The following is a 14,698-nucleotide window of genomic DNA, read 5'->3' on the forward strand; positions in this document are numbered from 1 at the left end:
CTTTGCTAGATTTACTTGATAAGATATGTCAGGAAAGCATGTCTTAAGCCATGACTCCACAACCAGAGGACTGAACCATTAGGAACACACACATGAGAGTTAAATTATTCATGTGTTCTATTTTTCTAAATCTCTCTCCCTTTCCAATCTCCGTGGGGAAAAAAATGTAAATCGTGCTTTTTTGGACCATGTTGCCTCTCATCAGTCCTCATTAACCCATCATCTGCGCTCTTTACACCTTTTAAGAAGTTATTTTTTCTTGATGGGAACTGAATCCAGGAGTTTTTCAATGGTTTCCTTTTGCGATATCCCCTCTTTTGCAAACTTTGACTGGAGATGAGTGTGAGTTATCCTGTACCATATATTTTTTTGGTTGGTATATTGTTTATGATTACCTGTTTAATCACCTTTCTTCTCGTTCTATTAGTACAATTATATGGCCACAATTTCTTCTCACATCAAACACTTTATCAACTTTTCTCATCGTTGATATACTCAAATGGCTGTTATCTTGAAACAGCCTATAAATGAAACAGTTTTGGTTTCTGTGGTGCTTGTTAAACGCACACTTACTATCACTTGCCCTATTGAACTCTGTAACATATTTTTATTTCCCCATATTCAATGGCGGATTAAAAATTGTGTAGGCCCAGGGGTTAATAATAATATTTATGGGTCCTACATCCCATGTAATTTTACATAAAATAAAATTATCAATGGGCCTCTATTAAGATCATGGGCCTTGGGGTTGAGCCCCTACCTAAATAGGCCATAGCCCATATCTGTTACACTTTCCGCAAATTTGCTTGTTAGAGTAATTTATAGTATTTCATAAATAACTTTAAATATAGTTTGATCAAGTTAATGTGCATCTGAAACTCAGAAAGGATATATGACTCTTAATGAAGTGGCTAATTCGTATTCATAAGGAAAGCTTGTTTTGTATTTTTATTATGTCTGTATAATAATAGGAAAAAGTATCAATACGCATAATTATTTATTTTAACCAACGAGATAATATTTAATCTTGATATATCGAACGTTTTTCTACATATCGTTTACAAATGATGGGGTCCACATATTATATCACATTGAGCTTGCGTTTTCTCGTTTCTTAACATTCAGAAGAGATCAAATAAATTGTGTAAAATTATTCGTTTTTTAAGGAAAATATGTAGAAAACCACAACAATAATGATTGGATATTATTTGCAATATTCGCGGTATTATTGTTTATTTTTTTTCTTGATTCGTATAATTTTTAATAAATTAGGGACGGCTAATGGGCCACATTAATTTAGTATTGTGCATAAATAATTTAGAAAAACGTTTTTAAAAATAATATGAACGTCGCATGTAATTTTAGTGTTAAAGAAAAATTAAAGTGTGTTTAAGTGGGTTGTTACTTTTTGCCGTTGAAGTTATCGAAAATAAATAAATAAAACTAATGCTAATCAATTTTCGTTTTGTAAGTATTAAGACTGAAAATAGTTTTGTAAATTAACACTGCAGTATTCTTTAGATTCTAATTTTAACCTGGAATAATAAACTTAAAATTGTCATATTTAGGCCTAAAATTACGTGAATGTCAAGAAATTGGATGTTCTTACTCATGCAAGAAGACGCCCAGCGGCACTTACGTCTGCACTTGTCCTCCGGAATATCGTTTGGAATATGATTTTAAATCGTGTGTCAGAAAAGGTAATTTGTAATATTTTGATTAGAACTTGCAAAGAAAGATCCTTTTTAAATTGTCTTAAACAAAAACAAAAAAAGTTTTCAAATTTGTATTATGAGTTTTGTTAGAGAGTAATTAGGCCATTGGAAACGAACCCAGTTTGAACATTACCTTAGTCTTATATCCTCAAGATATTAACTCAACATAGCTTTATATGTTATTTTGAAACTTCCCTTGTTTACTGAACTCGAATTTCGATTACAAGGTATAATACCTCAAAGGCACATTTTGATATGGTGGGTTGCTCTTGTAATGTGCGTTCAGAAAGGCCAAAAACAGTATGTTGACTTGTTGATCGTTTCGTGAAATGTGTAACCTCAGATTCTCATATCTTGGTCTGGTAATTTACCCATGCTTTGTGAATCATAGGGGCCTGAAATCAGATGTTGATGTGCACGTGTGATATATAATTGAAGGGCCTCAAAGTCAAAACCAGAACTTAATATTTATCTGTGCAATGTGTAATCGGAGTGTTCTGAAACTAAACCTTGACCTATTAGAGTGCCTAAGTAATGCGAATTCTAAGTGTTCCAAAACCAGATCTCGAGTTAGTGGTGTTTTTGTGTAACGTGTAATCAGAGAGTCCTAAAACCAAATTTTGACCTAGTTTTGTGCTTGTGTAATTTGTAATCTGAGTGTCTCGAAATTGTATCTTCACCTGGTGATGTGCCTGGGTAACATGTAACCTAAGCATTCTTCACTAGTAAAGGCGCTAAGGTCTTTCGCTAACTCACTTGTATTTTTTTTTTAATGTTGAATATATATTTATAAATAACGTAGTATCTAGTCTCAATCTTTTTCACAACTTAGTCAAAATCAGGATCATTCATTTTAACTCTGCATTGCATTTTCTTCTCGAATTTGTTATTTCAAGGTTCGAATTAATATATCAAGTAAAATAGATTTTGACAGAAGTATCATCAAGTATAATGGGTAGTTTTTAAAAACAAATTGTGGATAGTGGTGTAGCTTAGTGATTAGTGTCGTGGTTTATGAATCTGAAGGTCCATTGTTAGTGGCCTTCTGTTGCTAAAACAAAATGGCGTCTCACACTTTGGATTAGTGGGTGGATTGTAAAAGTGATATTCATATTCAAATGTTCGATTAAAGTAGTCCAAGAGCTAATAGTGAGCGCTGTTGACTACAGCTACTTTCCATTTATTGTATCGGCTTAAAATAAGGAGCGAAGAATCGTTGATAACCCTAGTGCAGCTTTAAGCAAATATTCAAAACAAACAAGGAAATTATTCACTAAAACTATTTAGATCGTCCAGTAAATACCCAGAAAATTTTAATTTGCCTTTCAAGATTGTTCTGTAATTCATTAAAAAACGTTTCAGTTTTTTTTTTACTATTTCAGTTGGCAACAAATTTTATAATTTTAATGTTAACTAAACTTTATATATTTTTCATATTTGGTCTTTAAAATACCCGCAGGTATTTTGTATGTAGAAACTTTTTGACATTTGTGTTATTAGTTGGTAGGACCAGCATGGCCAGGTGGTTAGGGCATTGGCCTGGCAATCTTAGGGTCACGAACTCGAATCCTTGTTACACGAAGTATGTTCGTCCTTTAAGCCACGAGGGCGTGTTAATGTGCGATCAATCCCACTGTTCGTTGGTAGAAGAGTAGCCCAAGAGTTGGCGGTGGATTATAATGACTAGCTATTTGTAAATTAGGGATGGTTAGCGCAGATAGCTCTCGTGTAGCTTTGCGCAAATTTTAAAACAAACAAAATATTAGTAGGTAACAAGCTTATTACTTACATCTTCGTCGCTCAAGGTAATTAAAGTAGTGAAGTAGTTGTATTTTTAAATTTTACACTAAACGATCTTGAAAATGGTCTTCAATGCCATTTACCCAGGTGAAGTTTTCGTTGTATTGACTTTATTCACGAGCAGAGGAGGATGTCAGCTGAAAATGAAAATACCGCAGATTTTGTTTAACTTTCAAATTACCAGTCTGAGTTATCATTAGCTTCCGATAAAGTCTATTTACTGTGTCAAAATGAGTAAGCTTAAGTTTTTATCTGTTACAACAATCAATGTACATAAATTTATTTTCTGTTTAAAATAAATCGCGTAGAGGATTTCGTTTGTGAATAGTGGGATTAACTGCAGTATTGATAATATATATTGTTTATATTTTTATATCAGTCGTATGTTATCATGGACCTTGTAACCAACAAAGTCATGAACAGATTAGGGAATAAATAGTATAAAAAACAGTGTAAAGGCAAAACCCGCTATATGCTACTTCAGTCGACGCGAAATTCAGTTACTGCGATTTGGAAAACTGCGACCATTTCCTGTTTTATGCGTGTAATTATTCAGTTACCGCGATATCTTTCTGGAAAACTCGAGTTACAGGTTATTTGGTGTGCTAATAAAAGAGCATGGATAACCAAAGAACTTTTTGAAGACTGTTTCGTTTCATATTTTTGCCCAACAGTCGGAAAATATTGCAAGAATAATAACCTTTGTTTCAAAGCGCCCTTGCTGTTATATAATGCTCCAGGACATCCTATTTCATCGGGAGATTTGAATGAAGATGTAAAAGTTGCGTGTCTACCACCAAATACAACATCATTATTGCAACCGATGGACCAAGGAACGTTTGCATCATTCAAAGCATATTATCCTCGAAGAACTTTTGCATAAATACTTCAAGCAACATCAGGAAAAAAAAGAATTTCGTTTAAAGGATTTTGGAAGAAATGCAGCACAAAGCAGGTCATTGGAAACATCTAACTTTTGTGCAAGAGATTACTTCCAGCAATATGCGACCAGTTTGGAAATATCTTTTGCCCCATTGTGTAAATGATTTTTTTGGCTTCAGTCCCACGGACAAAATAATTGAAGAGATAACTGCTATTGGAAGTAACATAGGTTTTGACGTGGATACAGAAAATGTACAAGAATTGCTTGATTCGCATGTAGAAGAATTAAGCGAAAATTATTTTCTTCTTTGCGATAAGCAGCAGCATTTGAAGAAGCTGAAGACAAAGATGGTGAAACAGCTGAAAATAGGGCTAAGGAAGTCACTATAAAAGAACTTGAAGAAGGATTTACACTTGTTGAAGCTGCCAAGAATTTTTATCTATATGTTGATTCTAACATTGATAGAAATCCATAGAAATTTGGAAAAAGCGATTGCTAGCTGTAGGAAATTGTATAATGAAAAATAAAAAATAAAAATCTCTGCAGTCAACTTTGGACAAATATTTTTCTAAGAAATTGTTTAGTTATGATGTAATTATGAAATAAATGAAAAATATCATAGTTATTCTTATTAACCTTAGTAGTTTTGGCATTATATGCAGCTAAAAGTTGTTTTAAAACATTTTATGTCTTGATGGACGATCTGAAAGGACGGGATTCATTGTAATTATTCCTATTGATTCTATTAATTGCTTAAAGCGATTTCGTCTTATGCGAGTAAAAATTGGGACGAATTGATCGCGTAAAGCGGGGTTTGCCTGTATTTCAGTATCTCATTGGTAACTGTGGGCTCGGATATTCGTGAGCAATGATAACCATTTTATGTTTAGGACAGTCAGTCCATAAACTTCAGAATGGCTCTAGTAAAATGATAATATATACACCCTTGTACAAATTAACTGAAATAATTGGTCATTTTACAATATTTTCAGCATGGCAACCGGTGTAGGCTCGCTAGACCCACTGATTTCCTTCAATAGTCATTTTTTCACACAGACGGTGTCATTAGCTGTGTTTTGCAGTACGGTCGATCTATTTTTGGATATATGACGAAATTTTGACGAATATTACGTCATTTGAAATTTCGTTAGAGGTCAAGTCAATGAAGAAAAAACGGTATCAATGGGGTCTGAAATACAAGAACAATGGAAGAAGGTGTTATTCAGTGACGAGACTCATTTATTCGTACAGGGTCAAAGAAGTCTGCATGTTCGCAGATCTCCAGGTGAGAAACATCGAGAATTTCACACTAATCAGTTCGTAAAACATCCTTTGAAGAAGATGTTTTGGGGCTTTTTCACCTACTATGGCGTCGGAGGCTTACATATCGTAGAAGGTATGATGTGAGGACCATAGTACATCGAAGTTTTGCAGAGAAGAGTAGTTCTAGAATTGAAAAAGAGATTTCCAGATAAATCTGGCATTTCTCAGCAAGATCTGGCTTCGTACCACACATCGAAACTTAAGAAGAATTTTGTGACTACAACGCGAATGAAGGTGCTGGACTGGCCTGGGAACTCTCCGGACTTAAATCCTATTGAAAATCTTTGGGCGATTTGTAAAAAAAGACTTCGGGGGGAAAAGACTGTACTACGAAAGATAAGCTAATTAAGGCTATAATTAAGGTGTGGTACCGCGATCCAAAAATTAGTAAAGATTGCAGTCAACTCGTGGACTCGATGCCAAAGCGGATTAATGATCTTCTGAAAAATAAAGGCGGTCATATCATGTATTAATTTGTGAGTAACTTTTGTATTCTCGGAAATAAAACGCAAAAGATTGAAAAAATTCTAATTTTCCGTCTTCTTTCAATTAATTTGCACAAGGATGTATGTATAAGCTAGGTCTGCGTGTGTATATTCACGAAACAAAATAGTCTTTGTAAGGTTGAGAAGTATGCAATCCCCCCCGACAACAAAAATCGGCATATTTCATGGTTATCATTACAGATTGTTTTATTTCTTTATTTTTCTTAGATTTTTCATCAAGTCATATATTAAATTTTACTTATCTGAATATCACTTTATTTTTTCCAGAAAACATCAGATACGTTATTAGCTTCAAGATTCTATCTACAGAAAGTGATCTAACCAGCCCTAATCTCGAACTTCTAAGTACAGTGAAAGCAGATGAAGTAAAATTACGTTTACAAAATGCAGTAAGTAGAGATAATTGTTGAAATTTGATTGTGTTCACTATGGCTTGTAGTTGATGCGTCACTAGATGAAACCAAAAATGTTAATACGTAATTTTAGTTATTTAACCGTGTTTGTAATTTTCAATTAAAATAATGCGTTTTGATTATTTTTCATGCGTAAACTTATGTATCTTTGAAATGCGAAAGTGTAAATTATACGTAAATAACGTTTGTTTTTTTTAAAATTCTGTTCTGGTCACAAGTATTTTAATTTTACTGTTTAAACGTTAAACGCTGACAAAATATGACCTTAAAACTGTTACTAAAACAATTAACTTGAGGTTATGTTTTTACACACCTATGTTTGCTTGTTACAATGAACAGATTAAAAAGAATACGTAAACTTGGAGATGGAAATCTACAGCTTTTTTGTTGTTTTTCATAATAAACACAAATATGTGTTTATTCATGTATTTAACCACTTAACAACGCCAAGCATGATCTTGTGCTCTGCCATAAATCGTTAGATAGAACTAAAGTACAAGTTGCAGAACATTCCCAGCGCTGTGTGTTGAGACAGCAATATAACCATGGTACAAGATGCTGTTGACTGACTGGTTGTTCACCTTTTGATCAACAGTTCTAAATCAGGATTCGCAATATCTTGGGATATTTAAGGTGACCGTTTAGCCTGTATCTGTGCACCTAGGGTGTCGTACAGGTAGGAAATGCTATGTCCTTGTTTCTCTCTTGTTAACCTGAAGATGCCCTAGGAAGGTCGGAACGTTGTTCTCTGCTTACCAATAAAAGTGTTAATACCCGTACCAGCCGTTCTGGGATACATTTTTAAATCCTTGTTTAAACTAGCCTTTGCTAGTAATATAATTATCCATTAAGTTAAACAAGTCAGATTTAGCACATTCCTAATTTTTTACACGTTCACTTGTGAAAGTCGACGTAAATTTTGTTGAGAACAGTTTGAATTTGAAAAATATACTCTTCACTTCTCCAGTTACTCAAATCATAATATTTGATATAGCGTCATCTTTTGATCTGCAGGGAAACTGTTATGTTACAAGATGTTTATTTTTCACAGTAGTAGGAGATTGGACGTTAATCATCAGTCGGTATGTTCTGTCATATTGTGAATTTTGTGAATAAACCTATAATTCTAGAAGCTCAGCTTTCAGATAATTTTCTAATGTTATCATTGTTAAAAGTTTCTGTTGATATAAAAAGTAACTGGCAGAACCAGTATTGGATATATTATATTAATTATATACATTGTTGTGGAACAAGAGAACCAGTAGGAAGCTCCGAGTTAATGAAATTGTATATATGTTTATTCATGAAATACTTGGAACTAAAACACAAAAGGAAAACGGCCTTACAATTTCTTGTTTAAACTGGAATATGTTTGTAATGTAAGTTTTGAGATACAAGGAATTTTAAGTTTTGGGCTGACTATGGCTTAGTGGTTATCTTGTGAACCATGGATCTTAGGTTCCGTGGTGCAAGACCTATTGCAGCAAAATCATTCTACCCAATTTGAAATTTTGGGTGCATTATAGGAATAAAGGTCAAAGCACACTTTTGAATTAGAGTATTGCAGTAGTTTGTGATGGTTGTTGTTGACTAATTGCCTTCCATCTAGTCTAACAGCTCAAAATTAGAGACAGCATAGCCCTTTAGTAGCTTTGTGTATATATGAGAACAAACAATCAAAATTAAGGTATTGTTCAGGTCCTTTCAGCTACTTTCTTGTGTGTTATTTCACTCCAGATTTTTGTGTTTAGTGATGGTAGTGATTATATTTTGAAAGTTGTAATTGTACTTAAAATTCAGTAGTCACTTGGCTTTTTGTTTCAGCTTTTATCCTTACTTCAATCAAATCTGTCCAAGGTTGAGAATTTAACAGTTTTAGAATTCAAGTAAGCAGCCTTTTGTACCATATTTGTTGTAAATAAGAGAATTTAATAAGATGAATGTAAAAAAATGCATATGTTGTTGTTTTTTCAGAATATTTTTAAAGTCTTTGTATGGCATGAAAAAAAATTACAGTTTTACCTGATGTACTGACAATATAACATTTAGAAATACCAAACCATCATATTACTACACAAAGTAAAAGCATGTTATACATTATTTTTAAAATAATTTTGCAACAACACAAATAAAAGTTAATATCTTATATACAAATGAGTTTTGGTAAGAGAGTTATGGATAATTAGTTGTTAATATCCATCATTTAAATCATTCTTCATGAATAAAATATGAAAATCAAAAGGAAAACCAGCCTTTATAAAGGATACAAAATACTATGAACCTTAGTGCCAATAAAACTGAAGTATTTTGCTATATGTATATCAGCAATTTCCCAAACAACAACAAAACATTGTTATTTGAACAAAATGTATGTATAGTTAATTATTTTACATTTACTTAATAAAACAGTTTCTGAAAAAATAAACAGGTAATCAACACTATTGCTCATCATTTGAACAAACAGTGTCTTTGATTTAAGTTTCAGATACTATATATAATATTTTAAGAAATAATATATTAAATAATATCTGAATAGATGTTATTCAGATTTGAGAATTGTTAAAGCTGCAAAATTACAAGAAATTAATAATGTTTTGAATAAATGTTTGCTTTATAAAAGAATGATTGTGTAACTTTTTATTCCAGCTGTGTTGACATTAACAAAGATGAGATTATTTGTTAAAAGGTTTGATGAATTTTTAAATAAAGTGAGAGATGTTCAGATAATGTTTGAAGTAGGCAAGCTTGATAAAATTACTTCAAGCTTTCAGGTTTTTGTAATTTTGAAATAACAAAGTTGTGCCTGAGAGAATATAAAGGTGCAATGATTGGAGAGTAACAAATTAATTTTAATAGTTAATACATGAACATGTTTTTATTTTGTGTTCAGAAGGAAGAATAATATATTCAATTTCAGACATGGACCTGTTGTTCAGTTTCACTTCTTTGGTGAGAAAGATGAGAACCAGAAAGTGAAAATGCTTATGGATAAAATTGTCAGAAATGGCCAGATAAATAGATATAAAGTTGAGAAAAATTATTTTCGTTTTGAAATGGAACCATGTAAGTATGCCAGTTAAAATCTAAAAGCACAGTTCTTATATTTCCATATGTTGTTATAAAGATACAAGGATAATTATATAAATTAGCCTTGTATCAAAAATTATAAATTTTTGTAGGTAAGGTGAAGTTAATCCAACAGTAATAATTTTTTAAAGTAAAACTGCTTATGCAATTTAGCACTGCCTTATTTGTCATCAATTGTTAAAAATTCATTTGTCATGTAGAAAGAGATTTTAAAGAAAAATGTGTGTCATTATGATTTTTAGCATTATAGCATAATAAATATGCAATTAGTCAATCACAGAACATGTTAGAGTCTCTACATAATCTTTTCTCTGCTGCATTGTATGTTTTGGTGAGTAAAAGAAATTTGTGAATGTAGATGGTGTTGGATGATTGCAATAATTTTTTTGTAAGTAAGATTAGTTGCTGTAAAAGTACTAATTTTTCAGTTATTGCCTATAATAATAGGCAATGAACCAATCTTAACCAAACATTATGGGATGATAGTTTGGTGTAAGGGGCACATTAACAGGAGGTTCACATTCACATCCACCCCATTTGTTGCTGTTGTTGAGTATTTATTATATTTGATGTAAGTCAAACATTAACTATATTCATAGATGGCACTGCATCTTCACACACACACACACAAAAAACTATTAAAATTTTCTTTAACACAACATACATACAGTTTGGAGGAGAGCACACAAATGTCTTATATATCTTTGATAATGTGTTATAACTCTCTATGGAGGAATGCAGTGAAATAAATGTCTGCCACCATTGCAATAATATGTAAAGTCAGTTGAAGTTTCCACCTTAATAGCTACCACTAGGTTGATGTGGTTATACCAACTTATTAATTGATCCATGACCTTTTCGCCTGCAAGATGCTTCTATGGCCAATAACCATCTGTTAATTAATCTCATGAAATACTGTGGAAGAACATTAAGAGCTAGGTGTTGAAAGTGGTTGATGGAAAGAACACTTACTGACACAATTTTGACTGCTATCACTTCCTACAAAGTCTCCCTGACCATAGCATAGTGTATAGCATGTTTTAAATGTATACAGATTGAGTTCTTAAAGTTTATACAAAACCTTTGGTTAGGTAATAACAAATACTGTGATAATATGTTATGTTACAGATAAAGTATGTGAAAGTTAGGATTTTTGTGTTATTTGTCATAGCATCCTCCCTATATTTTTAGTTCATAACTGAGAAAAAGGATGGGTAATGGGTACCTCAGCTAGCTTGTGTATATATATATATGTGTGTGTGTACAGAGGAAGAGAGATTAAAGTATGCTATCAATTAGTGTTAGTTTTTGGTATCTAGTTTTGATCCTGTATTTGTTAGATACTGTTTTTAATAATCAGTTTCTAATTTTCAGCACTCAATATTCAAATTCTGAAGACTTCAGAGAAGTTACCAGTTACTGTAGGCAGCCAGCTGACACTGGAATGTATAATTACTGGGTCAAGCAAAATGAAAGTGACATGGTTTAAAGATGGCTTTCCTATAAACAAAAACACTTCTCACCAGAGAATGTGGACAGTGGTGGTACCAAAAAATTCACAAGACCAGTTTACACATTTACTGGGTTTTGATAGAATTGATACACTGGACACAGGTAACATACATTTCCATTGAACTATAAACATTTATAGATTATAAAATTAGCCAACTACTTATGCTTGAAAAGTGTCAGCAATGTCTAGTAAAATACAGGAACATAAATCATGTTTCAGATGTTACAGGGTTATTTACAAATTGTTATTTATATACATGCTTGTTAAACATGTTACAATGAGCTTAATCAATAATAGCTCTCTTGTATTCAAGATAGGATAGGTCTTGGTGCCATCTAAGCAGTTTTATATGTTCTAGTACTCACTTGTGATTTCTATTATGAATTATTGAATAGTTTGTTTGTTAAACTTCACGTAAACATGAATGACATGTTTTGTTAGTAAGGCACTAACAAAATACAGTTATACTAAAATAACATTTATTATGGCTGATTTCTCCAAGCTTATTCCCTTGGAATAATGAAATTATTGAATAGTTTGTTTGTTTGTTAAACTTCATGTAAACAAAGGAAACTAGATGCAAAACTGAATAAAAAAATGATTCATTGAAAAATGTCATTTGAAAACAAAATAAGATTTTGTTTTTTGAGAATCTATCGAGATCTTCTGTTCAATGATATCCCTTACATTAATGAATATTAGTTCTAAAAATTATCTGTAAAAAATCAGCAAGTTTTATTTTAATTTATTCTGTTATTTCTTTTTTTTTCCAAGTTTTTCAGTCAAATGTAACTACAGGAAGTTTTAAATATTCTCCATTGTTATTTTATTTTAGAAGTGCAATGTCATTAAACATGACAAGCACAAGAAATGCATATTTTTACTTGCAATATAATTAAAAACATGAGGGACTTGGCAACAAGTGTGTCAGACTGGGGAATGTCAGAGTCTTGACTTTCTTCCTTTCAGCTGTAGTATATTATAAGAATAACAGTCAATCATGCTTTATGGTTCAGGATGGCTGGTATTGCTGAATGGCTGCCTTTAATCTGGTCAGTATTTCAGAATTAGGTACTGCTGTGCTCAAACCATAAAGGTTTCTAAGTTGGTCATTTAATTCTAGTCCACTGTGTACATAAGTTTCATTCAGGTGAGCAAAACAAACAAATAGGAACTGCTATGTGCAAAGAAACCTTAATAAGAACAAAGAAAACATAAATGTGAGCACAAAAGACCCGTCTGAAGTACTTTTCAGTTTCTGGCTAAATGTCTAAACTACTGCCTCCTTCAACAACTAATATATACCACGAGTAATGGTAGGATTTGAAGATTTGGCACATTTCCAGGTATTATGCATGCATGCTTTTGTATTACTGCCATAGATATCCTGAAATGGTCTTGTTGTGCCATTGGAAAAAAAATAAATTCAAGATTCTTTTTTTAATCGAATTTTGAGTGAAGTAACTATGGGTATTATTTTGTGATATTTTAACTGTAGTTTTTTTGTAAAAATTATGAATGATTTAGTTAATCATCACTGTGACAAAAACAGAAATGAAATTGTGATTTTACTAAAATTGATATACTCTCTTTGCTTTGTAGCACTTTGTACAGGTATCTTTGCAATGCCATAAACCTTAGTGAATTATTGTTTCTTTCTATCACCTTGTCTTAAAGATTACATTATTTTCTATGTCAAAGATGCTTTTAGTGTTTCACAAGATCAGAGAGGTGGTTAATGTGTGGTTTTTGTGCTTTTTTCTACTTGTTGTAGAAGGAAAAAAGACCATGCTGAATTGAAATCCATACTTTGGTTGTGGTTCATAGATAGTTTATGGATTCTTGATATAAAAGGCTTCCCTAAGTTTCCTAGTTTTTCGTTGAAAACATCATTACAAAACATTCTAAAGCAGATATACGAAAATTATCTATACTAATATTTTTTCAAAGTTTTTATATATTTTACATTTGTTATACTGTACGACACATTTGGCTTAGCAAACCATCATTAAAATAATTATCCATAACAATTGCATGTCAGTTAAGTAGTTGCTTAGTTGGTCCAAAAATACAAGAGCAAAATGAATATGAATATTCTATGTACCAATTGGTATAATGAAATAACTAATTTTTATAATGTTGAATTTGTATAACACAAAATTAAATGCAGTTTGATTTTATTACATATTGTATGTATCAATCCATTGATGTAGATCAATTAGTTTTTGTTTCTTATCAGGAATGTTTACTTGCGAGGTTATGGACTGGAGCATGATCAAAAGGAAAAGTATACAGATATATGTTAAAGCCCCCCCACAGCCGAAACTTGTACCTTTAACTGCAACTGTACAGGAAGGAGATAGGATGGAAATTCGCTGCCTCTCGCAGGAAGATATATCTGAGAAGTTTGGCTACACTTGGCTAAAGAACGGCGAGATTTTAAATCCATCAAAAGAACCAGAGTATGTTGAAGACCTGTTTCGAACAGGAAGTCGCATGGTTATTGATTCAATGATGTCTTCTGCTACATATACCTGTATAGTAACGAGCACAGCAGGAAGAACAAGTAAGGACAGTGTTATTACTGTCCTGAAACCAGATCGTAAGTATTAATATTTTGCAAATATCCCTTGCAATTTTTGTATTGTACATTGGCAACTACATTAAAATTCTGATGTTGTATAATATTGACTGCTTATATTGTATGATGGGAGAAAATATAAATATTCCTTGGGGGGGGGGGGATAAAACAGTGATATATGTAAAATAGTGCAAAAAATATTGATTAATATTTATAAAGCAGCTTAGTCAAAGTTTTCTTTTTGTTTGAAAATGCATTTGAACCAGAAGTGGACATTTGTTCAAAAATGTGCTTACTCATCTGCTCACCACATTTTATGACAGTAGAGTATTAGTTGAACAGATCGCTGGTCAAGACTGGAAAATGTTTTGTTCTAATGTTTATATTTCCATTACTTCAAGATAGGCATGTTATGAATCATTTAGAACATACTCAGTAGAGAAGTAGTTTTCCCAGTTTTTTAACATAGTTTCAGATATTGAAGATGAAGGCCAATAAAGTTTTAAGATGGCTTAAACAAGTACTTGATGATGGCAAAACTTTGTCAAAATATTACGCATTTGTTACTATGTTAAATTTATAATAAAATTTTCATTACCTGTTTGAGGCAATTCCAAAATTTATTGCTTTCATATAATAATGTATCAGTGCAATGATGATTAACATTCTCTTAAACGTCACACTTGTTGATAACCCGTTTGACCATGTTTTTTATAAGTTTGAATATTCTCTGCTTATCTGGTGTACTTTCAGCTTATGCTTTTTTATATACAAAAAAATGTGTTTGAAACTGACCAGCTTTACAGCTATCCTGCATCCCTCTTTTCTTAATCTTACAATTTGATTGTTATAATATGTCTAGACTTTTGTTCAATAG

The 14,698-nt window shown here is 32.1% G+C and overlaps 1 protein-coding gene across 11 annotated transcripts in view; it reads left to right on the forward strand.

Annotated features, from left to right (window-relative positions):
• The window catches only part of LOC143235440 (uncharacterized), a 203,066-nt gene that overhangs the window by 122,312 nt on the left and 66,056 nt on the right, over window positions 1-14,698 (forward strand). For all 11 annotated transcript variants that reach the window (XR_013019190.1, XM_076473605.1, XM_076473610.1 and 8 more), the window contains 6 exons: window positions 1,569-1,700; window positions 6,495-6,616; window positions 8,465-8,526; window positions 9,558-9,703; window positions 11,102-11,341; window positions 13,480-13,842. Coding sequence is in view for 10 of the 11 variants with exons in the window: in XM_076473605.1 (XP_076329720.1) it covers window positions 1,569-1,700; window positions 6,495-6,616; window positions 8,465-8,526; window positions 9,558-9,703; window positions 11,102-11,341; window positions 13,480-13,842 (1,065 nt within the window). In the remaining variant the exon portion in view is untranslated. The remainder of the gene's footprint in view (window positions 1-1,568; window positions 1,701-6,494; window positions 6,617-8,464; window positions 8,527-9,557; window positions 9,704-11,101; window positions 11,342-13,479; window positions 13,843-14,698) is intronic.

The sequence above is a fragment of the Tachypleus tridentatus genome, chromosome 12 (assembly GCF_004210375.1).
Source record: "Tachypleus tridentatus isolate NWPU-2018 chromosome 12, ASM421037v1, whole genome shotgun sequence".
Taxonomy (NCBI): Eukaryota; Metazoa; Arthropoda; class Merostomata; order Xiphosura; family Limulidae; genus Tachypleus; species Tachypleus tridentatus.